Raw genomic sequence first — 27,665 nt, forward strand, 5'->3', positions numbered from 1 at the left:
TAAAACCACAACAAAAACACAACAATCTTTTTATTTATGTAAATCGGATCAACACTGGACAATAAACCAATTTCTACCCAATACCATAACAGCTTGTCTATAAAGAACAGAAAAGTTCAGATAGAAGTCTACCTAGGGTCAAGCGGTAATTTTTTTTTTAAAACCACCCATTCACAGAGGTATAGATTCACAGATAAATAATCCCAAACTACTTGCTGGCCATATTTACACATTCCCATTAAATTAAGCATAAATAAATATGTACACGCTGAAGCCTCCGGTACCCTCTACAGCGTTGTGCTGAAGAGTCAATAGATGGATACTTCTTGATTGTATGGCAAAAACAAGGTTAGTAATTTAGAGACCAGCTCAAAAGAGCGGTCAGGGTTGGCATGTAAAGATACTGTTCATTCCAGTTTTTGAAAGAAACCAAAAAAAAATGAATTCCAATCGTTCTCTTTCCTTCTGCCCATAATTTAATACCCATCAGGCAAGGAGGGGCACACCATTGGGCGTTGGAGGAGACATCAGGTGGTCGAAGGGTGCTAATTCCTTCCCACATAATGTATTACACAGTACAAGACATCAGTGGTGATGACAAATGTGCTCCTCGACACGGTAACCAGGACTCCTGCACAGAGGAACTTGGTGTGTGCAGGCAAGTCCCGGAGGCTGAGGTTCTATCCATTCATTCCTATCCAATTCCTGGAGAGAAAGTGATCTCACGGGGCCCAAGGACGCATACCTCAGGCCTTTGAAAATATGTGTATGGGGGTGGAGGGGAAATGGAGGTGGAGGAGTTTGAAGGCCAGAAAGGAGAGAAAATAGGAGATCACTCATGACCAGCCTTGGGGGTGAGGGGGGGTGCAGAAGGCCCCCACCCCCAGCAGGCGTGGGGGACACCCCCGCCTCAGGGGGGCAGGGCACGGGACAGCCCAGCCATACCTCACCTGCTTGGTCTGAAAACAAAACTCAAAGGGCCTTCCACGTTTCCCTCCACTTAAAAGGCAAACTCTTGAGTTAATCCTACTGTTTATTGATTTATAAGCCCAAGGAAACCAAATCTTTTAATAACTCAATTATCAGATCAACGTAGCAATCCTGGCTAAGGAAAGCAAAGGGTCCTACATGAAAGGAAAAGAGGTGAAGGGGGGGAGGTGGCTCCCCAGGAGGGGGGCAGGGGGACACAGGGTGCCCCAGGGCACCCCGTCCAGCCCTAAGAGTCCCTGGAAAATGTACGGGGACAATGCAACTGCAGAAGCTGTGGTCATGGGGCCAACCCTGTCTATCCTTCTCTCTCTCTCTTCCTCTCTCTTCCTCACTCTCCCTCTCTCTCTCTCTCTCTGTTCCTCTCTGCTGGGTAGCTACTGGTGGCCAAAGGCCTGTGCTGTGGGGGACCCCTCCCACCTGCAGCCCGGGGGGGTGGGGGGGCTCTGCCCTTTTACCTAGAGGAGAGCTGGGTGTTCTCGGCAGCCTAAGCCCTTGGGGGTTGAGGCCCGTGAGAAGGGCCGAGCGCTGCGGGCGAGCCTGCAGCCGCTGCCTGGGGAGAGCCGGGGCGCACGCCCAGTCCACCGCCTCCTCCTCGCAGGTCACACGCGTGGAGCGCGCTGCCCTGCAAGGAAAGGAGACGTTGGGTTCAGTGCCGTTCCCTCGGCCTCCAGCAAGCAGAACACATCCCAAGCCTCAGAGGTGGGGAGGGGAGGGCTGAACGTGGGAGGGGGCGGGCTTGGTGGTGTGGACCCTAGAAGAGGAACGGAGCTGGGGACCCCAAAACCACCTTCCTGCCACCCAAATGTTCCAGGAAAGCTCTCCTCACTTTACTAACACCTGGACCCTCACCCAGCAGAACATCTCAACGCCTGTCCTGACCCTCGCCCTGACCCTAGCCCAGGGCCTGCCTGCACCACTTAACAGAGACGCTAGCGTCTGCACTGGATGGAAGAGTCCTAGCCCACCAAGTCCAGGTTTTTTATTTCGACAGAAGGCTCAGATTGGGGCCTGAGAAAGAAGCTAGGCTCCACAGACGTGAGCCATATTAAGTGCGTGAAAGGAATCCCCTGGAAAGATTCCCAGGGTAGCTGAGCAGTACGATTCAAAGCCCAAATGCATGCCCGTTTGTTTTGCATTAGCTAACCATTTTAGACCATCACAGGGTGTGGGGGGGGGTCTCATTCATAAAATACCTTGCAGCCAGGCTACGGCTGCACAGACACCTGCCTGTGCCACCCTCTCCTGCATTCCCATCAGCAAAATAATAATAATAATAATAATAGTGCTTTTCCCATTAAAACCGTAGATTTCCACACACACACACACAAGAGCCCAGGGTCAGAGAATCTAAGCTACGACAGTCCTGCACTCCTACAGCCCTTCCTTTTGCTTCCTCTGAAAGTTGCTTTTTCCTCCCCATCCCTTCCCCGGAGGGGCTTGGTTAACCAAGTTGATTCAAAGCCGCTAGCCCCCGTCTGGCCACTTTCTCAATGATTCCCTTTGAGCTTCTTTAAAGAAGAGAGCCTGCAGAATCCTGGCACACTGGCTTTGATTAAAATAAAGTAAAATAAAAACCACAAATCAGATTGTATGTGTGTGTGTGTGTGTGTGTCAGTACCTTATAGATTGTGTAGGAAGCTCGAGTCTTCTTTGAACAAGCTCATAAACCATGCGGGCAACGCTTTGGGAAACAGAAGAGAATGAAACAGTACATACCCCTGGAAGGAATTACAAACTAACCAATGTATTCGTGGTGGTGGGATTTGTGTGTGTGTGTGTGTGTGTGTGTGTGTGTGTGTGTGTGTGTGTGTTTACTCTACTTCTTAAAATTGGTAGATGACACAAATGTTAGGACAAAGGCGAAACTCGCTGCAGGTGCCGGGAACGCATCACCTTTGTGAGAGGAATTTAGGAGGGATCTGAACCAAGTTATTTGCCTTGAATTTCCTCTGCCGTTCTGCAGGCAGGAACCATAAACAAGTGGAGGATGAGCCCCTACACGCCCTCCCCTACTCCACCCGTTTCCGGCCCTCCCTAATTAAGCACCCACGGCCCAGGAATTGCAAGGTGGGTGACCTGGGACACTCTGGGCCTGGAGAGGGAGGGAGGGGCTGCTGGGGGAGGGGGCTAAAGCCACCCAAAGGGCTGATCACGCTCCTTTGCATCCCCACAGGCTCCCCACCACCGTGTGAGGGAAAGGAAGGCCGTGTGGAAAAAAAGGCTGGCCAGGGAGAAGGATCAGGTGGGATGGAGGGGGAGCTTCAAGGATTGCCTTTGAAAAACCAAACCAAACCCAAAAACCTAAGAATTAAAAAGTTCGTGCATCTCAGTGAACCCGCTCTCAAAGGTCTTGCCACCAACGCGTCTCCGCTGTTCTTCCAATAAGTTAGTGTCGTTTCACGTTTAGTCTTAGGTTTATTTTCCAAAAAGGGTAAGGGGGACACCAGAGTGTCTTTTATTATCGGTATGACTAGGCTGGAAAGAACGGATTTGTAGAAGGTCCGGAGGGCAGTCCTCAAGGGCATCTTGACATTGGCATTGAGAGTGACATCGACGCCGTGGTCAAGCCTCGGTCTGTAAGTTATTTAGCTTTCTCGTCTCGTTAAACTTGGTTTTGTGTTTTTTTCCTCCATGATTGTATGTGTCGTCTACCTACTGAAATTCTTCCAAAGCCAATCCAATATTGTTTTAAAGCTAAAATTAATTTTTGTTCTGTTCTCCTTTTGTATTTAAAACATTTTTCCTTCTTTTTTTTTAAATTATTATTTGTTTTTTCATTTCCTGTGTTTTTCCTCCTTGTCGCCAGTTTTACTACCTGGGCCTTCCCCAGACGTGTGCCTGTTAGTGGAGGTGGTGTTCAAGAACATCTTGTCCAAGCCTTTGAGGGCTTCGGTGAGATAGTTCTGCAGGGCTGTCAGGGCTGCGCAAATGGCCGGGGCGCCGAAGCCGTGCGTGATGAGGCTGAAGTGCGTGAGACAGCTCTGGATCCCGGGTTCCAGGATGGGGCTGGGCCGGCTGTTCCCGATTGGGGTGCGGTCCTGCGCCAGCAGGTCGGTGAACTCTTTGCAAAGCTGCCTGCAAGGGGGAGGAGGGGAGATGGAGAGGAGACTTCACCACGGGGCCCTGGGGTCACCGCAGAGCGCGGCTAATGCGAGCCCTTCCGCTCTGTTTCCTTCTTTCCTTCCCCCAGCTCCTCGGGGTCCCCACCCCCACCCCACCCCAGCAGCCGGGGATGGAGCGAGGTTCCATCCCCCATCAGCCCCCCAGCTTGCCTCTCTGCACCTCTACGTGGCAGACACCCTATGCGTGTTGTGCTGTGAATCATCCCGTTTTTTTATCTCTTACCTGGCATTCTTTCCCCCGAAATAAATAAATAATAAACAAAGAAATCGTGTTCCCCTCCTTTCTCCTGCTTCTCCAACCTGCCTCTTAGAAATCACACACACACACACACACACACAGAGCCCTGGAAGATTCAGGCCCCACAGCCACAAGACTGTCCCTCTCCCACAAACAGATTGCTAGAGTCTTGGCGCATGGCCCCGGGGCAAGAAGCTGTTTATTTGGAGACAGAATGCTGATTCTGTTCAGAAAGCAGAAACCTGTGTACCTGCAGTGTTTGGGGACTGAGGTATTTTCTACCTTCTTTTCAAAAAGAAAAATATCTTCCCCCCCCTTTCTCTCTCAATTTTTACAAGTGTGAGCTACTCAAAAAAAAAAAAATCACTGCATAACAGGATTGTTGCCAATATAGCAGATTTCCACAAACTTGAAATCAGACGTAAAGGCAGACTGTGAAGACACTAGGGAGGAAAGATTTTGTTGTTGTTGTTGTTGTTGGTTTTTCAATTCCTCTAGGCACCTACAATTTCAGACATTTCCCAGCCTAAGGAGTCCTGTGCCCTAACTACGGATTGAGCTTCTTGAAGAAATGTCTAATATCGAGGTGGGCAGGAGGGATGTAGGCCTGAAGGTAAAATGCCCAGCTCTGCTGGCCAGCCATGCACCGGCCAGCAGAACTTCTCCCAGTCACCTGCCCCCAACCCAGCTTCTGGTTCCTGGGGTCTTAAGAGAAGCAAAACTGTTAGGATCTTTGTCCTGGTCCCTAGGGCATAGCCTGGGAGCTGATTGACAGTGCCCAGCCTAGTGATCAGGCCCAGGTTTCGGTGTTAAAGGATCCTGGGACCTCCTTCCCCAGAGTTCTGCCACTTTACGAACAGGCCAGAGGTCAACACCTACACCCTCCATCCCCCCAGCTGAAGGATGGCCTTGTAGATAGCAGATACAGCGTACTGAGAGGCACTGTATTCAAACTCTGCCTTTTCATTCTCAGCCTGCCCAGATGTCTTCCCATCTAGGGAGGAAACAAGGAACTGTTTCCAACTACCAAAGGTAAAGTGGGTGTGAGTGTGTGTGTGTGTGTGTGTGTGTGTGAGTGTGAGAGAGAGAGAGAGAGAAAGAGAGAGAGAGAGAGAGAGAGAGAGCACACGCATGAGCTGCACTATCCTTGTTTTTGGTTGTTTTGTTTTGTTTTCTCAATGTTAATGTTCTACCACTGGAGGCACAGCTCTCCTTTTTGGTGGTTAATTGGAGGGAAAGTCTCATGGACTTTCCCTGCCCAGGCTGGCTTTGAACCATGATCCCCAGATCTCAGCCTCCTGAGCAGCTAGGATGACAGAATTACTAGAGGGGCAAAACAATACAAACAACAACAACAACAAACTCTCCCAACTTAATCTCCTCCTAACCTTTCCAGTCAAAGGCTTTTGGGGAGAAGTCCAGGTATACATTTCTTGGGAAAGTTCCCTAGGTAATTCTGAGTTTCACTCCAGGTTACAAAGTACTGGCAAAAATAATAATAATTTAAAAGGCCACAAAGCTCCAAAAGGGCAGACACACTGCCCTGAAGGAAGTACAGAGGCTTTGTGAGAACCTGTTACCTGGCGCACATCCTGCTTCTGTGTGTCTACTTTTCCCACAAGGTACAACAGGCTCTACTGGCACCAGAGAGGGAGAAAGGAGCAGTAGACAACCCCAGACAAAGATCTGTCCCGTGCTAGCTGTTACATTAGGAGGAGAAGCGGTATGTGCTAGGTTTTGATCACTGCGGGGAGATGGTTAAAGTCTTTCCGTAAGTTTGTACTCATTACCCAAGTGCCAAAAATAAAAAAAAGAGGAGAGAACAAATGTTTAAGAGCTAAACATTTTAAATCTTCAAAGCCTCACCCAGGGTCTGTAAGCAATTAAAGTTCTGGGACATTAATATTTTTTGACCCTGTGGAAAGGGGCAATCAAATTCCAATCACGTCTCAAAAACATCTGGACAAATTTGAGCAAATGATTTTTCAGCCTTCCATATATTTCTTTAAATTACGCTGTCAACGGAACAAACCGCGCGTCCTGGAGCACTAAATAAATGAGAGCTGCTGGTTAGGCCAGCCCAGCCAGCCCGGGAGGGAGGGAAGGAGGGAGGGAGGAAGAGAGAGAGAGAGAGAGAGAGAGAGAGAGAGAGAGAGAGAGAGAGAGAGAGAGAGAGAGAGAGAGAGAGAGAGATCGGGAGGGAGTGCAGGCAGGCAGGCGCATGCTCTGAGCACCACCCACTTCAGGCCTGAGCCTGCTATAAAACACCCACAATATGACACGGAACCCAAAGACAGGAGTAAATCAAATAAATAGAAAACCCACTGTAAAAGTTCAAATGAGCTCGAGACCTAAATTTAGCCAGAGATTTACTATTTTTCCCTCTGGAGTTGTAGTAAATTTTACAAGTCCACGGAAGATGACAAACACCACCGTCACAATTGGAGTAATCAGAGCTGTGGGTAGGGATGGGCCCTCCTGGGGGACATACAGACACCCTGGGCGGCACTGACAGGGAGTAGATGGGAAATCAAGGCAAAAATAGGCATCAGGGGTCCTGGGATGAGCTGGGGGGAAAGGAGCCATTGGGGGAAGGTCTGCCTGGTATGTCTAGTGTTACGGAAGAGAATGGGGACCGCCTGCATTTGGATTAATAAACGCCAGACTTGGAGACTCACCCCCAGCCCCTCAACCCTCCCTACCCTGAGGGAAGAGGAGGTGGCACCCCAGGCTGGAAGCCCTTGCCACTTTCCTGTCCCAGAAGAGAACATCAACCTTGCTTCCCGAGAGCGGTGGACCAGCAGGGTAGGAGCTGGGAAGGAAGGCTCTAGAACACTCACTTGGTGGCCAACAGCATGTTCTTTCTAGAGTGCAGGTCGCTGGGGTCTGTGTGCTGCCGGTTCAAATACTCAGAGACGGCTTTGGCAGGAAACTCTGTTTCACAGATATACCCAAAATCCCGAGCTAAGTGAACAGCTTCGCCTGCAAAGACAGTGGGAGAGAATCATTGCCCTGTCCCAAAACGTCTAAGGGCTGGAGTCACACACTTGTTAGCTCTGTTCAGATTTCCACAGGAGGCCAGGTGTTAGTGCAAGAGAAATGTAGGACAGATGCCCAACAGTCACAAGGGATCAAAGCAAATCTTCGTTCCCAGCCTCCCCCTGAGCCACATCCTAGCTAGGCATCTCTTTGAATGGCCACGACATTTTCATGTGTTGTCTAAATGGGGAGTTGGGCTGATCAATTCAAGAGCTACCTTTTCACTGAATCTAGACATTTGGCTAGATAGGCCAGCCAGATTCCTCCCCCCACCCCTCCCATTTCTTTATAAAGATTCAGTTACACCTCTATTAAATAAAATGTCAACATCACCACCACCTTCCTGTAGTTGTATTAGGAAAAATGGCCCTTATTAATAGCTAATACGTACAAGCATAATCCACACAGGTGAATGTCCACAGATATTGAGGAATATATGTAAGAAGTCTATGGAAAGATTGCTCTTTTCCGTTGAGCAGTGCAACAGTGATTCTCCTTCCCACCTTTCCACCAGGTAGTGTTCAGGTTTCTCTCCTTGGTGCATTTCTGTCACCAACAATCCTTTCAAGATTTTCCACTGCACAAAGATGCAGCTACAGAAAACCCGGGCATCTAAGGTATTTCAGAGCTTATGAGGAAGCCCCTTTTGAATAAAGATTATTAGCCTTTAAAGCACAGCCTTAGGGGGTTTGAGGAAGGATCACAAACATGAAAAGGAAGCATGTTGAATTATCCCATAGCTACATTACTTTTAAGGAGCGTGACTTACTTTTAATCATCATTATCATAATAACAAAGACTCCAGGCATGATGCTTACAAGGATCTATAAAACCCCAAACTGCCAACTGAAAGATTGGAATTTCAGTGGGATTTCCAGTTGCTTCCCTTCTCCAACCCAAATCCTGCTCTCTGGGCTAAGATTACCTTTGACTATGTTTCAAAATGAGGATTGTGATATGAGCACAATCCTAAAGGACAAGATGTGAATACCACCCCCTCCCACACAACCTACCCCCCCTTCCAAGGGTTCAAAGTCAGCTGCCGATAAAGGGTAGTTGAAAATGTTGGAGGGCAAGTATAGGGCAAACAAATGTGCCTAAAAGATGGCAAAATGTAAGGCTGGTAAAGACGATGCCCCGGTGGTTGCTGTTTCAAGGTTTTAAGATGCCCTCCTCCAAAAGCCAACTCCTCCGTGAAAAAAAAATGGCAGAAAGAGCCAAGACCAACAAGCCAGAGTCTAGAGAAAACTCTGTGCCTTCCTCGGTGAGTGCCATCTGGCTGGGTTTCCCCGCCTGCTTCCACTCCCGGCAAACTGAACTCTAGATATGCTTGTTCTAGATTATGCAGATGAGCTTCTTTATTACATACCAGAAGATCACCCACAAATCCAATCTGATGAGCAAATTCCAGGCTGCTTATTACAATAACGGCTAGGCACTAGTGTCTCACACCTGTCACCTTAGCTGCTCAGGAGGCTGGGATGTGAGACTCAAAACCAGCCTGGCAGAAAGGCAGTAAGATTCTTATCTCCAATTAAGAAGCTGGAAGTGGAGGTATGGCTCAAATGGTAGGGTGCCAGCCTTGAGCAGAAAAAGCCAACCCAGAGCTCGAGGTCCTGAATTCAAGACCCAATACCGGCCCAAACAAAACAACAACTACTACTACGGCTATTTCCTTCACAACTGGTGACATTTCGACTGGAGACCTAACTTGACACTTTCCCATCCATATTTTCCCATCACCCCTTTGCCAGTTTTCCCCCAGGCAGCCCCGGCCTTCCCTGAGCCAGGCAGGCTGCAGCAGACAGGGCCCACGGCTTTCAGAACCAGCAGACTGGCTCCTGCCTGCAGTGTGTTTTCTAGCAGTGAAAACAGGTATGGATTTCTGCTTGAGGAATTTCTATTGCAAGAATTACTAAGAAGGGGTTTGCAAGGCTGTAGAGAGCTGAGGTGACCCCCCCCCAGCTGGCACTGATCACGCTTGAGGACACAGGAAAGCTTGACAGAGTCCCTTGGCCATTCTATAACTGCTGGCTCCTGCTAAGTCAAAGGACCTTTGAACTTCTCCCCAGCGGCTGCTTGACATCCAACTCATGGAGGCCCGACCATCGCAATGATTTCCCCTTAATCATGAACCGTGTAAAATGTCAGCCTCCAGCCGACAGGGAGGCTAGCCCCTGGAGCCACTGTCCAGGCGGCCTCGCGTTCTTGCTTACCTTCCACCAAGGAGGTGAGCAACGTGACGTTCGCAGCTTTGCGTCTGCCCGCAGGTAAGTTCAAACCGATCTTTTCTAGCCTCTCGCGCAAAGATCTCCCCCCATTTTTTGATTTGGCTCTGAAATGGCAAGAATTAACATTCTGATTAACCTCAGTGTGCTCCTGAAACGAAGTTTAGACTTAGCGATCCCAAGCCCAGCCTAGCCTGAAGACGTTTGAACTGGAGGTTGGCACTCCCCGCCACCCACCCCGTTTTTCCCCCTTTCGGATATTGGCTGCTAGTTTGCTGAGGTTTGCTCAATTTCTGCAATACAGAGCATAAAAAATTCTTTAAAAAAATCTTGGGGGGGGGGGCAGGGAATGGATCCCAGATGAGAATCATTAGGAGGAAGATTGTCCACACAGACACAAACATCCAAAGCCCTTAAACAAAACAAAGGAGGAACTGGGACCTCTGTGCTGAAGAAACGGAAAGACACACCCAGGTGGAAGTCCAGAGTAAGAGTTTTAGGAGGGGAGAGAAGACTGGACTGGGGGTTCACCACCAGCCTCCCAACAGCTAGGTTAACGCTTGGGTGGGGTCCCAGGGGGACCTTAAAGTACTGAGGTTCTCCAACTCTGAACAAGTTGCCTGCACCCAGGCACCAAGGCGGAGCTGGAGACCTCCCGGCTCCAGTGCTCAGAGGACTCACTCCAATACCCACCCGGAAGGAGAAGAAGGAGAAGGCGAGGGTTCCAACTAAGAAAGTTTCTGGGCCACACCCCAGCTTTTCCCTGCACTGCTGAAGTCTGGGCAGACATAGGCGGGAAAAGCCACCCCTGCATTCATTCATTCATTCATTCTCTCCCTCTCCCTCTGTGCTATTCGCTTGGGCTCTGAACGTGGATTCATTCACCAACTCTTGTCCTAACGTCTCTTCATCAGCCACAGTGTTCCAAAGAATTTAGCAGGGACTTGACCTGGGAGGTCACAGGCCACCTCTCCCCTGGGACCTGGGGACCTCTGGGACCCGAGTGGACGCTGTGAAGTGCTCTGTGGCTGTCTGTCTGTCCGCGGTGGGGGTGATCCCGAAGGGACTCGGTCGTGCTTAAGGGAGGGCCACCGCGCACGAGATCCAGGCCAGCATCTCCAGCGGCATTTTCAAGCACGCCATGGAGGAGAACCGAGTCGGGATACACGAGTGTCAGGACGGTCCCGGGATGCTCGGGGGGTGCAGAGCAGCACCCCGAGGAGCGAGCGAGGCTGGCGCGGTGCGCCCGGGCGCGGAGGGGCTCGGCCAGCACGTGGCCGGGCCGCGCACGGAGCCGGGCTGCGCTGGGTCTCCGGTTGCTAGGCAACCGCGTGGGGCTCCCCCCCTCCGTTTCCAGCGAGCCTGCGAACCCTACTCGGCGCGGTCGTCGGAAGTGGTTTGGGGGCTCCCGTACCTCCGCAGGACGCCGCCCAGGAGAGAAGCGTTGAGGCACTCGGGGGGCGAGAGCCGGCGCTGGACCTCCCCGACCGTCACCTTGTACTTGGAGGTGGAGCTGAGCAGGGACAGGCGGCCGGGCACCGAGCAGAACACCTCGCCCGTGTTGACCGACATGCCGCCCAGAAAGCCATCTTTATTCATCATCAGCGAGGTCACGGACTTGGGAGGAACCGGAACTAGAGAGAGGGAGACAGACAGACAGACAGACAGACAGACAGACACATTCGATCAAGGTGACCGGGTTTCATCCTGGCGACCTGACCGGCAGGACGCCCGGGCGGGGACCCCGGCGGGGAGGCCCGGGGGGCGTGGAGCCCCTGCCGGGGGTGGGGGTGGGGGTGGGCTGCCCACCCCCTGGAAGAGCGGCCCGGCCCCCCTAGGCCACTGACGGGACCTTAGAAGCCAGCCCCCCCCCGTGCGTCCTCTGGAGAGGGGACAGCCCGCATGCCCGGGGAGTCACCAGGGGCTGGCTGAGGACGGGGTCCCCCCAGGGCCTTGACCACTGTCCCCCTCCTCTCTCTCTCTCTCTCTCTGGATTCAGATCTAGGACGGTCCCCAAGACCGGGCAGGCCACCTGCGCAGAGGAGGTGGGGTGAGCGCCACACACAGCTTTCCAGTGGGGTCCCTTCCTCCTCCCCTACCCTCCATCTGCAGGCTGGGGGCGACGCCCACCCGGGGGAAAGGCCACCCGGCCAGCGACAGGGCCCCCGGGCCGGCGGGGTGGTGATTTCCACCGCTGCCCCCCATCCTCCGCCCTCCCCTCGGCCCGCGCCAGCCTGGCCTCGCCCCCGCGGCCTGGCCTCGCCCCGTCTCTCCTTTCGGCACAGAACTGATAACAAACGCAGCCCAGGTATGCTTCCTGCAGAAGTTAATCGGAGCTGACAGCCGGTGGCCACGGCTGCCCTGCGCGCCGGCCTGGCCAGGCCCCGCCCGGGCTCGGGTCTAATTGTGTTTCCGTGTCATCTGCACGTCAGGAGAGAGGCTGGGAACGGGGAGCAGTCAGCCCCCCCAAACCCTGAAGTCTGGCCCCGTGGAATCGGACACCGCCCCAGCCCATTTTTCTCTCTCCAAAGCAGAGAAGATACACGTGCAGGTGATTTCTGATTTGCCTACATTGAGATGCCAGCCATCTGCTGTGTGTGTGTATACACGTTTGAGGGGGGGGGTCCCTATTCCTATCTTGCTGATACTCTGTCCCCCCTTATATTCCTGACAGGAGAAAAGATGTACTCTCCTAGCTCTTCCTAGCATCTGGAGTCTAGAATCCTAGATGTGAAATAAGACATACCACCTCCCTAGGTGGAGGGGATGAACTCACAGGATGCTCCTCACGACTTTCTCCCACACATAGATCACAGCAGCCGGACGTCTATGATTGGCTGGAGACGTGTAAAAGCCAGACCGAGCCCCAAATCTTTTATTTACTAGGACTTTTCATTTTGCTTTTCGTAAACACTTTATATAAAGTGAACATAAAGCTTCACCAGCCACAGGGAATGAAGATACGGAAGCAGTTCCTTCTGAGACTGCTGCTTGGTAAATGTATTGGGTTTCTCCAAAATTGAGGAGTGGTCTCAGGAGATCCCCTGTGCTATGGCAGAAGGAAGGACTGGGGGGAGGGGGTCCCCTTTCTTCTTAGGTCCTCATCTTCTTCGCAGGGAAGTTGCTTGCTTACCATGCGAGAAGTCAGTATAGCAACCAGACTTAAGCAGCAAGTCAGTAGAGTAACCCGATTTCTATAACATCTGGAGTTTAAAGTCACTAAGTAAGTGGGTGATAGAGCTAGAGGAAACAAGCCCTCCATCATTTTGCTGTGGCCACAGCACGCGCATCTAATCTAATCTACCTGATTTCCCGTGCCGTTCTCGAGACCCACACTTCAGACTCCCATTCGAGGTACTCCATCCAAATGGTTCCAGAAGTTACCATTTAGTAAACTACCCCCCCATAAATATTGATGACTCTTTGCAGTTTTAATATGATGTATACTGTAGAAATAAATTCTATGAAAACCTCATTGTTTTGCCACTCGGTAACACTTTCAGAATACTACGTTAACAAAGAGCCCTACTCACTAAGTGGAAAACACACCACGTCCGGCCTCAGCTTTCTGCCCCTTTACACACTGGAATTTTACCAGCGTGGGGTGGGGGGAGTTGGGACTTTGGGAAACACTTTATAACCTGCCCACACACGGTCCAGTCGTTAATTGCCTGATTTGCCTGACAAGGGCTGTTTTCTCTGAGGAGGTGTATCTCTCTCTCCCCTGGGGTGTTACTTCTGCACACCTTCATTATCACCTCAATGCCCTCCTTCTAGTGCCAGCCCCTCCCCCACCACGGAGCGATTCCCCTCCCCCAACCATCCTGAATGCAAGCAGAGGGGTGTCAGATTATACCTGCCTCTTCCGATGGAAGTGTCACAATCTGGTTCCTCTAACCGACCCTCTGTCCACCCAGGGACCTGGCACTGGTCCCTTCGACTGTGTCCTGCAGTTCCTCACCCCAGTTTCCCTTTTGGCCCGAAGCTTCTACCACCCCTTCCACCCCGACACCTGCCTTACTCAGCTGATTAACCTCGTGTTTTATTCTCTTTGTCTTCCCCTTCTGCTTTCCTCCAGCTTATCAATAAATGCACCCAGCACCAGGGCCCGGTTGATTTGTTAGTAATTACGAGCACACCGCTCCAGCCCAGGCAATGCAGAGATGACTAAGATAGGTTTAAAGCAACAGCAGGAAATAGCGAGGAGACGGAGCGTGGCAGAGCTCAGCGTGAACCTATTGGTTCTTTACATGTTTACAATTTTCTGCGCATACATTAGAAGTAGTCTTCCCCGCTTCCGTTCTCCATTGGGTGGCAAACGCAACCTCTGGGTGCCGCCTCCCCAAACCTTTCTCATCTGGTGAGGATGGAAATGGTTTAACGACGGATCGCTGGCTTGTGAGGGTGACTTGGAGCTGGCAGGAAGGAAGGGAAAACACGAGAACAATCTCCTTTTCTTGTCATTTGTTGACTAAACAGAGCTAACGTGTTAATAGTCTAGCTGTTCATCTCTAATTTAGCGCAAACTTCTGTGTGAACGCGTAGCTTTGAGAACTGTGTGTCTGATGAGCTCCTGTGGGTGGGAAGATGGGGGCGGGAGAGAAATCTTCCCCCATAGACTCCAGGGCTCAGGTGCTCTAAGAAGGGAGCAGCAAGGTAATACCCCTGACCACTCTTCACCCCTGCCTCCTAGAGAATCCGGGTCTGCGAGGTGGAACACGGCACTGGCTCTCATCTGTGCCTTGCCAGAGGAGACCTGGAGAAAGTCACTCATGTCTGCTCGGCCTCCATGTGCTCAGAGCTCGTGTCTGGGTTAAAACGCTCTGAACTGCAACTGTTCCCTGGGTGGCTGCGGTCTATCTCAGACCCTGTGGCTGAGAGCTCCAAGCCAGCCTCAGACATGGAAGCTGCTCTCGAAGCTTTTAGGGGGCGCTGACAGACTCCGTGTACCTCCTCTTCTAGGCAAGAAGAGACCATCTCCCACAGACCTAGTGGAATTAAGATTTGGGCAATTGCCTTGTGCCTTCTCCTGAAGAAAATCCTCATCGAAATGTGTGGGGCGGGGGGGGGGGGGTGGGGGTGGTGAGGAGGCCAGCATTTATGGAAGAAGCAAAAACAAATGTAGAAGAGAGCAGAGACTGAAGTGAAACTAACCAAACAGGGCATCCCCCAAGATCAGGAAAACACCCCACAGCCACACCTGTGAACTTGGACTCCAGCCTCACTGCCTTTCCAAGAAACCCCAGCACATTTATTGCTGTCTAAGGTGTCCAACAGATGGCATCCTGGCCCGATTGGCCCTCCCCCCCAAACCTCCTTCCGAAAGCCCAGGTAAGCCTTGTTTTAGGGTATAGGACAGTAGCCACGATCATTTCTGTTAGCATGGCACCTCCCCCATGCCCCGCCCACATCCCTAATCTTAATGGAACTGAGGGTTAAGAATGATTTTTTAATGTCTCGTTGGATTTTTAGACTGTTAATGTACCGAATCCTTCTCATTATTACTTTATTGATTGCTCATTGACCAGCCCCCTCCAAATCGTATTAACCACCCTCTGCCGGTTTAGATTAGGAGAGCTTAAAAAGCACCTTTCATTACCCCCTCCCCAGCTACCCCTGCCACCGACTCGAGACTCGAGGCTTAATGGGAGCTCTAATGGGGCCGCCACGAGGAGAGGGCCGCGGTCCCTGCCGATTGCATTAATAGCTCAAAGGGGGCCAATACAGAAAATTAGCCGTAAACGAGCTCTGGAGATCTTCAAATGAAAGAGCCATTTATCAGGCCGGCTACCTCCCTCCACTCTACTGGGAACAACTCATTTCCTCTTAACTAAATTACTTCAGAAATGTCAGCTAAGCCCAGATAGCAAACATCACGAGAGAGCGAGCCGATCAGCGCCGGGGTGATACCAAAACAACAGCTGAAAAATGAGGCTGGTGACGTGCGAGGAGGGGCCCGGCCCTCGTTAGAGCGAGGGACGGGGAGAGACCATCCCACCATCCCCGAGCCGCCCAGACGCCAGCAACGTCCACGCTGCACCGCCGCGCTCTCACCAACAAGGTGCCACTTCTAGAAAACTCTGTGTCCATGCCCGTTAGAAAACAGACGACGCCACTCAGACCCTGGCTACTTGTTGAAAATCAGAATACTCAGTTCGGAAAACGTTCTCCCCCTGGACCGAATGGGTCCCGTTGATTCCTCCCTGGCAAGGAAGGGGCGGGCCGGAGGGGGCAGAGGGCACGCAGGGCCTTTAACCAGTGGCGCTAAACCAAGCACTTCTTAGTTTGCCTGCGGCTCTTTAAAGATATAAATAGGATACCAGGAACCTTTCTTCATGTAATAAAATAAAAAATATCCCAAGTATCAAAGAATGGAACTGACACTCATATGCTCACCATTTCTCCACCTCAATCAATTAAGGTGCTCAGGATGCTATGTAGACTTTTTAAGCTAGAAGGAGGAAGAAGGAAGGAAGGAAGGAAGGAAGGAAGGAAGGAAGGAAGGAAGGAAGGAAGGAAGGAAGGAAGGAAGGAAGGAAAAAGAGAAAGAGAGGGAGGGAAGGACAAAGGAGATGAAGAAAAGGGAAGTGAGGAAGAAGGGGAGGAGGAGAAAGAAGAGAAGAGGAAGAAGAAGAAGAAGAAGAAGAAGAAGAAGAAGAAGAAGAAGAAGAAGAAGAAGAAGAAGAAGAAGAAGAAGAAGAAGAAGAAGAAGAGGAGGAAGAAGAGGAAGAATAAGAGGAAGAGGAGGAGGAGGAGGAGGAAGAGGAAGAAGAGGAGAAGGGGAAGAGGAGAAAGAAAAATAATGAGGAGGGGAAAGAAGAGAGAGGAAGAAGAGAAGGAAAAGAAAGAGGAAGAAAGTAAAACACACTTGGTGGAATATTTTTAAAATATCCCCCACTTTGTTTAAATGTATAAACAGACCCAAAAAAATCTAGACTCTGCAATTTCAGTCAATATTCTCCTTTCCTTATTCCTGGAGATACGCGTGTATATAAACACTCCCATATTGCTGACACATGCAGGCCAGCAACCAAAGCGCCCTACATCTAAGAATATTCTCAGCCCCATTTTGCTAGGCAAGCGAAGTTCTAAATATTTTTATTGGCCTGACTATTAATAACATTTCTGATTGGTCATCTGTTTGGGCCCGTCCTAGTGCCAGCCCAAAGGATGTTGCTAGGATACAGAACCCAGAGCTAAGTGGTTCTAGCTTTCTGTGAAAGAGGGGGTGGTGGATTTGGAACAACAACAACAACCGCCCCAAGCACCCCCGGACAAGCTCCTCCCTCACTCCGCCCCGACCAGCCAGCAATTAGCCAGCCGAGAGGACTCACAGAGGATGGCGTGAAAGGGAGCGAGCTGGCAGCACCCAGCCTCAGTACCCCAGTGCACACAAACACTGCCCTGAAAGCCTGAAATGGTACGGAATGATCTTCTCTAAAGAACGAGCGGTGCTTGAGCAACCCTGGAAATCCACATACACACTCCCAGAACTTTGCACCAGCCTCCAGAACAGTCATTCCAAAACTAGATCACATCATTTCAAGTCTTGCCTTTCCTGGGTACCTTCTCAAGCTCCTCTGCCTGCCTCTGTGGGAGGAGAGCATGTAGAACACCTCACAGTCTTCACTGCACACCCTGCTATTGTTCCAAATTGGCCCTGAATAGATTGCTTCCCAGATCATCTCCTCTCTCAATGAAAGTAAGGTGTCTCAGGTGGATCATAAGTGCGGGTACTGCCGGCACCAAACATAAAGACAGCCTTTCTCGGGCATCAGTAAGAAAGGAGGGGTTACGGTAGCTAGATTTGTGTTTTCAACTACCGGTTCCTTCGATAATTAAAGATTGCACTGTTTACACATTCAGACTCCTAAGTATGGGGCACGCGCAAGGCACTCAGACCTCTTTCTGCAGTTACACTAATTTCCATGCTTCCTCTCAGTGACTGTCAGAGGAGGGGGAAAAAATTAAGCAGCTGCAATATGCCTGAAATGAGTTATTGTAATTACATTTAATTAGTTTAATTAGTTAATTATTTTGCTTACAGCTGTACAAGAGACTGCAAACATTTGTTAATATCACATGTCCTTTAACAGTATGGGGGTGATTCCACAGTTATATTAAATCACGGGTGCATGTGCAGGAAGATTTAGATATGTACATAGCTAGTCTGGGCTTCTCAGGGTGTGCATATTTAGCAACACATTTGGCACAATTAAAAATAATAATAAAAAGAAGCAACTCGTAAAACACAGGGAACTGGGGAGAAAATTACCACTGGGGGGGGGGATAAAATAAAAAGCATGGAAAAGAAAAATAACCTGAAGCAGTCAGGATGACAGAAGAGTTTGCTTCAGGAAAGTCCAGTTATCAACGAAATAATGACAGCACCACGTTTTGGAAGCCACCATTCCCGGCCGGAGGTACACATGATGACTGTTTAGTTATGTAAGACGCATGTAGCTTGGCTACTGCATGTATTATGAGAAAGAGAGAGCAGTAGTCTAGGCCCCCTCGATTTCTCTCTTCCGGGGTTCTCCGTGCATTTTCCCCACTGAGATCCCATTCTCGTCTTCATCTTCCCTACCTAGTGATATCGGCCACTGCCGTTCAAGAACAGACATGTATATCGTAATAAACCAATGAATCCCCCCAACGTGAAAGCACATCACAAAAACATAAAAGCACAAGAAAACTTTGCTTCCTTTGAGAAGGAAAAAAAAAACAAAAATCAAAACCTCATACCTTTTTTAATGACAGACTGGTCCAATAGATTCATGCCGCTGCTATTGGCATCTTCAACGGACTGTAAATATAAAAACACCACCATTCAAAACGACTGGATATTATTCCAGAGTCCCACACATAAATCATGGTGCTCTCCACCTGACTCTCTGCTGCTATTTCCCTTTATATTCACCCACAAAGGGAGATTTTGATTATTATCATTGTGACTTCCAGACTGACAGAGAAAGGGAATTTGCCCAATGTGCAAACTCTTCCAATGGAAGGCAAAGGAAAAGGAGCTCAGTGATGACCCAGACGTAGCCATCTTTGTATCATTTGCTTCGATGCATTGTGAGACACAGCCAAGAGCTGGTTTTCACGGTATCAGTGGAGCCCGATGTCTGTGTTCTCTCCCAGTGCAACTTAACCCCAAAGCTATTTTTACAAATACATAATCGCTTACACTATGAGATTTTAATTACAGTCTGAGCAATTTGGAATGGAATGCAAAGAGGAGCCCACAGGAACGGGTATGCAAGCTTCCCAGCCTGCTGCCGTCCGCAGCACACTGGCTTTCCTGGGAGCTGGGAGCTTTTTCCTGTACCCAGACAGTTCCTTCAAGAGCCTGCCCCATCCAGTGTCCCAGTCCCAGCCCCGAAGGTGCCCTGATCCACCCAGGGCACACCTGTGAGGAAGACAGTAACCACACACACACACACACACACACACACACACAGCTGGACCCTTGCAGCTGCATTCCTCTTCCTTGCCACCGTTTCAGCCCTGGAGAGGGAAGTTTCAACTCTAAGCACTGGCACAACTTCTGAGGGAAGTAAGCTGTTGAAGCGTGTTTCTGAGTTGTTGGGGTGTGGGGTGTGCGTGAACAGAGTTCTGGCTGTACATCCCCGGGCCTTCCAAAGCAGATCCACTCCACCTACGCCTCCCCATACCCAGTGCAAACGGACACAAACTTTCCCTGCACAACAGCTCCTCCCGGCCCCGGGTGTGCAGGAACTCTCGAGTTTGTCACCCACTGTCTAAGGAGATCTGAAGAAAAAATGCTGGAGAGACAGACAGACAGAAAGAGGGGAGCAAAGAGATAAAGAGGGGGGGACCTTCCCACCGCTCCCTGTACTTCCACACACGCCGCATCCTCAGACAGGGTGGTGTGTGTTTATCACAAGTAAAAAGGCTGTCTACCCCCAAACACGCAGAGCTGGGGAAATGCGATGATGGAAGCCCTGGGGAACCCTGGTGGTGTGTTTTTCATTTTTCAGAGTGAGTCTTCCTCTCTTGGGAAGATGAGGAGACAAACTGTTAGCCTCTCTCTCTCTCTCTCTCTCTCTCTCTCTCTCTCTCTCTCTCTCTCTCTCTCTCTCTCTCTCTCTTGTTTTCCTCCCTTGCTCACCTTAGGGTCCGGGGAAAGCGGTTAGGATTTTTTTTATTGTTTCAATCCCTTGTTTGTGACTCCACAGGGACCTGATCTCGGACCCTGGCCCCTCCCCGCACACACTCGGCGCAGCCCCTCTGGGCACACGCGCTGCGTGTGAACGGCCTCGCCCGTGTCTGTGGGTGGGGAAGCTCCGCGGTGCGGGGCCCGGCCCTCACGTGGGTCGTGGATGTGCGTACACGCCTCAGCAGCGACGTGGGGTACTTGTGGTAGTTAATGAGAAGGCTCTTGTCTGATTTTCGATCTAATTACGGCCCCCGCTGGGTCCTTGTCCCGGGTATTCACGCCGCATGCTGGCGCTTAATCGGCACACCGAGGATCGTAAAGATTTAATTAGGACTGCATGCGGAAACGCAGCAAAACAACTCAGACTCATAATTACTAGACTTCTTTAGTTAAAAGTGATACCAGGGCTTGCTTTAAGACACAGGGGTGTGTTTGAGTGTGTGTGTGTGTGTGTGTGTGTGTGTGTGTGTGAGAGAGAGAGAGAGAGAGAGAGAGAGAGAGAGAGAGAGGGAGAGAGGAGTTAACTTCACATCTTTATACGTTTGCACTCATGGGGGGGGGGGGAGGTTACACAGCAAAGTTGTGGCGGAGTTAGAAGGAAATTAAACAAATCCCAAACTAGGAGTTGTCATCCTGTTCCCTCTTCCTTTCTGTAGCCATTTTCCCCCCTGGGTTTTAAACACTATCTCCTAACCTACCCACCCCCACCACACACACACACACACACACACACACACACACACACACACACACACACACACACGAGTGCAATGTAGCATACCAAGAACCCAAACAACGATTTGCCAGTTTAATAGCCCCTGTGAGTAAATTGAAATAGAAATTGACAGGGTTTTATAGTTTCATTTAAAAAAATATTAGAAGCATTTGGTTAATGAGCTCTCCTCCTCCTCGTTTCTCTCGGGGTGGTGCCCTGTGTGTGTGTGTGTGTGTGTGTGTGTGTGTGTGTGTGTGTGTGTGTGTGTGTGTGTGTGTGTGTGTGTGTGTCTGGGGTCCCCCAAGCCTCAGCGCAGAGTCCAGGGCAGCAACCTCTGAGGCGCTGGGGTGCCAGTCTGGGTTGGGGGAGCGTCTGGACATGGGACTAGTGACTTTAAGGTCCAGACTGAGGCACTGTTCCGTCCTCTGCTGTCCCTGCGGAGGCCGGAGGGGAGAGGCCGGCCCCTTTGCTAGAGAGGTGAGAAGAAGGCCCAGAGGCGTGGGGGCTGCTGGAACTTTCTCTTCGGTTCTCCAGATCCCCGGCACTGTCTCTCAGGAGGTGGATCCCATTCCTGACCCAGCCGCCTTCCCGGTGACCTGTCACCTGCATCCGGGCCCCCGGGGCTCCGCTGGCAGGGTGGAGACCAGTCTTCCCCGCACCAATCGAATCTCTACAATTCTGTCTCAGAAGCTGGTTCAAGAGACAGTGTGCAGGCTGCCCTGCCCCGCCCGGGCACCGGCCAGGCCGGGGAGAAGCTGCAGGGAGGACCGGGAGGCCGGAAACCGTGTGGAGGCCGCGGTTGGCTTTCTCTACCTCGCCGGGGGTCAGTCCCTAAGCCTCCCTAGAGTAACTCGGCCACAGTACTCCCGAGGGCCTTCTCCCACGACACCTTTGGCCGAACAGCTAAAAACCAATCACAATTCTGCCTTTAAAAAATCTAAATCAAAGAAACTTGCTTTTCCTTTTGTGGGTTCAGTTCTCTGCGCCGCCCCCCCACTCCAGACAGCAGGGCAGTGGGGAGGCCTTGGGAGCTAGAAGGATGTGTGGATTCACTTTCATTATCCAGCACTTCGAACCGCACTCAGAGAGGTTCATTTCAAAACTTTCTCCCCTAAGACATATATCCCCCCAATCCCGTGCATTAAAAAGAAACTGTTAAATGTTTCCTTCCTTATATGCTAACCCCAAATGAACAGCAGCTCCCAAAGGGACACAAGACTATCATCACTTCAACCAGGAGGGAGATTCAGCCACAAGACCAGATGACACACACACACACACACACACACACACACACACACACACACATTACACATAGATAATGTTTCTTTTTAAAACAATCGTCAGCTCTTGCACACCACTCAGACAGCATTTCATGTGGCCACATTTTAACTGTTGGGAAATACTTTTTTCACTCCCCACCCCCACCCAGGAAGGTCAGAGTGAGCGGTGCACCCTTTCTCTCTTCCATTTCCTTTCCCTTTGCTTCAGAAGCACATCTAAAAAAATGATGGATCACATCTGCAACTCTGCCAATGAGATCTAAACCGGCAATTAAATACTTTTCCAACCATATTTCTCTTTTCTCGGGTCTCTGACGTGGGGGATGGTGGCAGTGAAGTTCTGCTCAGAGTCCCACGGCCAGGTTTTGGGGGAATCAGTTCTTTGATGTTTCTTTGTTTAGTTTCCAAGGGTTCTCCACCCAAATCAGCCCCAGTGTGCAGGGTGCAGATGGAGCAGTAGGTGGGCCGGGAAGCCTGTGGGGCCTTTTGTTTTAAGAAGTAAGCACGTGACACCTCTTCCACTGGGAAGGTGGCTGCCGGTGTTCAGAGCAGGAGGGGAGGAGGGAAGGATAAATGGAGAGCCTTGCTTCGCCCTCACCGAATGGACCGAAAGACAAAACTCCCACAAATACCAAGCAACCAACCAACCACACGCAGCAAAGAGCTCCATAATGGTCCATCGGTTCTCAGGGACTAACTAACCCAACCTAACTGTGTGGCTTTCTGGGGTGTGTCCCTCATCAATAGAACCTGGCCCTTGATGGACTCTGTGTGTGGGGGGGGGGGAGGGGGGAGAAGGCTGTGTTTCTGGTGACATTTGAAGCCAGATCTGGTTTAAGGAAACAGATCTCAGCCTCTTTCTGATTTTCCCTGGGCAACTTTTTGTGGCGGTGGTTGTGGGCACGTGTGTCAGAGCCTGCCGGTCCTCAGCAGGCCCTGAGCCTCGAAGTGGCCTTGCACCTTGGGGGTGCTACCTGGGGGAGCTCTGGAGGCCGCTCTGGTGCGTGTGTGGTAGCAAGCCACAGGAGAGTAACACCATCCTGGGTCCCAGGGATCCTGAGCTACACACGCAAACGCATGCACACGCATGCACACACGCACAGTGCCTCCTTTGTCAGACTTGGATGTCCAGCGGCTCTTCCAAGCTCCCACCTCTAGCCATCACCCCGCCCCGGCCGGGGAGCCCCCCAGCCTGCACCCGCACCCCCGCGCGCGCCCCTCCCCGCCCTGGTTACCTGGACGTCCTCCATGGCCGGGTGGCCCAGGCCGTGCAGGGACAGGCTGTCGCCCATGCCCGCGTCCAGGCCGTGGTGCGCCGAATGCAGCAGCACGTCGGGCCGGCGCACGGCGTGGTAGTCCCGGCGCGGGTCGAGGCCCGACAGCTGCGGCAGCGCGGCGCGGGGCTGGGGCAGCAGCGCGCCCGCGTCGGCGCCCACGTCCTGCCGCTGCCGCTGCCCCCACGGGGTGCTGCTGCGGCTGGTGCAGCGGGTTCAGCGCGTACGGGTCGTTGACGTGCGAGTAGGGGTCCTGGCTCTGGTGGTAGGGGAGCGGCTGGTAGGGGGGCGGGAAGTAGGGGGGCTGGAAGTCCGAGGACGGGGTGTGCGACAGCGGCGGCGCGCTCGAGTACGGCCCCTGCGACACGGAGCCCAGCTGGGAGAGCCGGGAGCTGTGGCTGGGCACGCCATCGTGCCGGTCCTGGGGGGAGGAGGGGGCAGGGGAGGGAGAGAGAGAGAGAGAGAGGCAACACATGGACAGGCCGCACGGCCTTGGCCGGACAGGGTAAGGGCAGCCCCCCATCCCCCCCGAGATGGCGGGGTCCCCTTCCCAACCGGGTCCCCTTCCCAACCAGGGGGGGGCCTTCGGAGAGAAGCGGGAAATAATCGGAGCGGCTTTCTTTTGGGGTGCACAGCAGGCCCAGGAGGCTGGAGTGGGGTGAGGTGGGGGGGGTGGGGGGGCCGAACTACTAAATGTAGAGAAGTGCGGGCCCCACGCGGGGGCGTGCGCTCCCCCCTCCTCGAAATCTCTCAGAGACCCCCCCCAAAGTAGCACAAAGGAAAGAAACTTCGCGGCCTCTGCCCCGGGTCCCCCGTTTTTATTTCTATTTATATATATGGATGGATATTAAAAGGCCGAGTCCTGCCCGCGCTGACGCGGGAGCGGGGCTGGTGCCCACTCCGTTCCTCCCGCAATCTGGAGATTCCAGGAACCTGCCCGGCCTCAGTTTCCACATCCCCCCACCCTGCTCCCCAGAAGGAATGAAGAGAGACAAACTCAGTTGTGTCTCCAGGAAAGGGGGCTGGGGAGGCGCCCGCACCCGCCTGCGCCCCAGCCCCGCTGACTCGGGCTGTGCTGTGCGGGCGCTGCTTCTAAAGCCGGCTTTTTGGGGGGGACATCGCCCTTGGGGGGTGCAAATGCAAGATCTGCAGTTGGAGGGGACGAGCCTCCCCCTCGTCTCTCTCCACACCACGTTTTCGGGGTGTCCTGTCTAAGCAGGGTGCAAAACCCAGGGGAAAGAGCAAAGGGAAGGGGGGCTGGAAGTTTTCTCCCTCTGTGGAAATGCCCAGGTACAACCCACGGTGTGTGCGTGTGTGCGTGTGCGTGTGTGTGCGTGTGATTGCAGAAAGCATCATCACAAGTCCCCGCTGCAGTGGCTAAGTTTTGTGCTTCTTTCCCTAGTCCGGCCGGTCGTGTCCCCTCCTCCACCGGCTCTCGGAGTGGAGCCCGAGACGGAGACGCGCCGCGCGCAAGGCCGAGCGGCCTCCGCAGACCCGGGGTGCCGGCTACGCCACCCAGCCAGAGGCGCTGCCAGGAAGACAGACAGACACTCACACACGCACGCGCGCGTGCACACGCACACACACAGACAGAGAGAGACAGAGAGAGGATGAGAAGAGAGAGCATGCAATGCTGGCCCAACGGGAATCCGAACTCACCATGGATGAATAGGTGTGGACTAACATCTGGAAAGAAAAGCCTGGTTACTGCTCAAAATCAAACAGCGACCTTTAAAAACACCTCTATCTATCTATCTATCTATCTATCTATCTATCTATTTATCTATCTATCTATCTCTGTCTGTCTGTCTGTCTGTCTCACTCTCATCTATAGCTATAGTCAGCAGCTATCAGCAAGTCCAGCAAAGAGTCTGGCGCTGGACACCCGAACGCGGCCTGAGCTGGGGCCAGGACCAGCCATGAAAACCATGAAAAATTAAAAAATGACCCCCTCCAACCAGAGTGGCCGCGCCCGCGCCCGGGCAGGGCCGGGCATCTGCCTCTCCCTCTCTCCCTCTCTCTCTCTCTCTCTCTCTGTCTCTCTCTCTCTCTGTCTCTCTGTCTCTCTGTCTCTGTCTCTCTGTCTGTCTCTCTCTCCCCCCCCTCTCTCTCTCTGGCCTCTTTCTTCTCCACTTCCCGCGGGGATCCTCCTCCTCCACCCCGAGCCGGGCTCACTCTGCCTGGGCGCCCTCTCCTTCCCCCCGCACTCGCCTACACCGCCTCATCATCATTGATATTCATGACTATTAATATGACACGAGCACTTTAAAGGGAGAATGGAGGACAAATGGAGCGTGAAGCGGCGGCCGCGCGGGTCTCCCTGCCCGGGCGGATGACGTCCTGCGGGCGGGCGGAGGGTGACTCGCTGTAATCAGAGCCGGGGGCCGGCCGGCCGGCCGGGGGGAGCGCGAGGGCCCCGCGCCCCGCTCGCTGCGGGTCCCGGGCCGCGGCTGCGGGCGCCCCGCGCCGTCCCGGGCAGCTGCGCGCGCGCGCGGGCGAGCGCGGGGGGCTGGGGCCCGCGGTGGGGGGCCCCGCACCCCGAGAGGGACGCCCCCCGGGGGAGGGGAGTGCGCGCCTCCCCCGCCCCGCCCCGGGCCTGGCTTTGTGTGCGGATCCCCTCGGCCTCGGGAGCCCGGCCTCCCCCTCCCAGCCCGCCGGGAAGCGCCGGGCCGCGGCCCGCGTGCGGCCTGCGCCGCCCGCCTCCTTCCTTCCCTCCCTCCCTCCTTCCTTCCTTCCCTCCTTCTCTCCTTCCCTCTCTCCCTTCCTCCTTCCTTCCCTCCCTTCCTTCCCACTTTCCCTTCTTCCTGCCTCCCTCCTTCCTTCCCTCCTTCCCCTCCTACCCTCCTTCCTTCCCTCTCTTTTTTCTCTCCTTCTTTCCCTCCTTCCTTCCTCCCTTCTCTCCCTCCTTCCTTTTTTCTCTTTCCTTCCTTTCCTCCCTTCTTCCTTCCTTTCCTCCTCTTTCTCTTTCCCTCCTTCCTTTTTCTTTTTCCTTCCTTCCCCTCCTTTCTTCCTTCCTTCCGTTTCTTCCTTCTCTTTCCTTTTTCTTCCTTCCTGCCCCTCCTTTTTCTTTTCTTCCTTCCTTTCTTCCTTCCTTCTCTTTCTTTCCTTTCTTCCGTCTCTCTGCTTTCTTCCTCTCTCTCGTTCTTTCTTTTTTTTTTCTTTACCTCGATTTATACTCTACGCAATCCATCTTCAAGAAACACCGCACTCTCCTTTCCAAGCCAGGCCAGGGGCCACAGGGAACCTTTTTGGCTCTTGCAGAACCCGTGCAACCGGCCCGACTGCGGCCATTTCTGTTAAAGTTCAACCTCCGTCCAGACTTAAACAAAATCCTGCCTTCCACCACGCGCGCCCCTGCCCGCAGAGCGGCCGCCGCCGCGCCGGCCCTCGCCAATACCTCCACCGCGCTCGCTCGCTCGCTCTCCCTCTCTTTCTCTCTCCCTCCCCTTTTCTCTCTCCTCCCCCCCATTTTCTCCACCTCTCTCTCTCTCTCTCTCTCTCTCTCTCTCTCTCTCTCTCTCTCTCTCTCTCTCTCTCTCTCTCTCTCTCCCCCTTCCTCCTTCCTCCTCCGTCTTCTCCATTGCCCTTTATTCATCGCGGGTCGGGGGTTCTCGGGGTGTCGGAACGCGGCCATCCCAAGCCGTTGGCCTCCGCTCTCCGCGCCCCGTGGATTTATTGCGCGGGGCGACTTTTCTTCCAGAGAGTTCTAGCGCCCCGTCCCGCTTGGTACGGAGAGGAAAGGCGGCCAAGCCCGCGGAGCCGGCGGGGCCGGGCCGTGCGCCCCGCGCGCCCCTCCGGCCGGGCCCGTCCCCCCCAGCCCGGCCCGGTCCTGCGCCCCGCCGCCCGGCCCCCCGCCGGGCGTCCGGCCCGCTGCGCCCGCTTCCCGCGACTTCGCCCCGGCTTTCCCGAAGCTCCGCTCGCGGCCCGCGCGCCCCGGCGCCTCCCCGGCGCCCGCGGCCCGGCCCCCCCCCCCCGGCCTCGGCCCCCCGCGTCCGCGGGCCGCGCTGGGGGCGGCGGGGCGCGCGGGGGCCGCGTCCTCGGGACTCAGCGCGGAAAGCCCGGGCCTCCGCCCGCGTCCAAAACGGAATAAAAATGCAGCGCGGGCGCCGGGCGGACCCCGCGGGCCCCGCGCCCTCCCGTCCTCCCGGACACCCCGTCGGGGCGCGCGCGGGGAGGGAGACGGGGAAGAGGCGCCAAACTGCCGCTCGGAGGCTCGCGGGGCTCCCCAGCCGGCCGCAGCCGCCGGGCCCCGGGCGGAGGAGACCGCGGTCTGCCAGTCGGGCGCCTAACCGGCTCGTCCGACCGTCCGTGCGTCCGTGCGTCCGCGTGTCCGTCCGTCCGTCCGAGCGTGTGTCCGTCGGTCGGTGCGGCGCGGGCCCCGCGCTCACCTCGTAGATGTCCTCGTACTTGACGTTCTCCACCAGCTTCCAGAGCATGGCTGCGCCGGCTCGCTCCGCGGCGAGTGCATTCATGTGAACCGCGCCCGCCCGCGTCTCCCGGCCTGCGCGCCCCGTAATGAGCCATCTATAATTGAAAATGCGGGCGCGCGGCGCACACGGCGCCCCGCGCCCATCGCCACTTATATCTGCTGTC

The 27,665-nt window shown here is 53.4% G+C and overlaps 1 protein-coding gene and 1 long non-coding RNA gene across 2 annotated transcripts; one reads left to right on the plus strand and one right to left on the minus strand.

Moving 5' to 3' along the window:
* On the minus strand, positions 1–27,665 carry Tfap2b (transcription factor AP-2 beta). The gene is given in 11 exon segments (XM_070017319.1): positions 1–1,612; positions 2,609–2,671; positions 3,806–4,065; positions 7,191–7,332; positions 9,606–9,724; positions 11,032–11,251; positions 18,363–18,423; positions 23,034–23,259; positions 23,261–23,493; positions 24,732–24,758; positions 27,461–27,665. Coding segments are annotated over 10 exon segments (1,434 nt in total). The 5' UTR covers positions 27,545–27,665; the 3' UTR covers positions 1–1,612; position 2,609.
* LOC138823756 (uncharacterized) lies at positions 11,026–13,047 on the plus strand. The gene is made up of 3 exons (XR_011370901.1): positions 11,026–11,308; positions 11,617–12,168; positions 12,292–13,047. It is a non-coding gene; the product is annotated as an uncharacterized lncRNA (long non-coding RNA).

This window comes from Dipodomys merriami, unplaced genomic scaffold (assembly GCF_024711535.1).
Source record: "Dipodomys merriami isolate MVZ:Mamm:240054 unplaced genomic scaffold, mDipMer1.0.p SCAF_122, whole genome shotgun sequence".
NCBI classification, from domain to species: Eukaryota; Metazoa; Chordata; class Mammalia; order Rodentia; family Heteromyidae; genus Dipodomys; species Dipodomys merriami.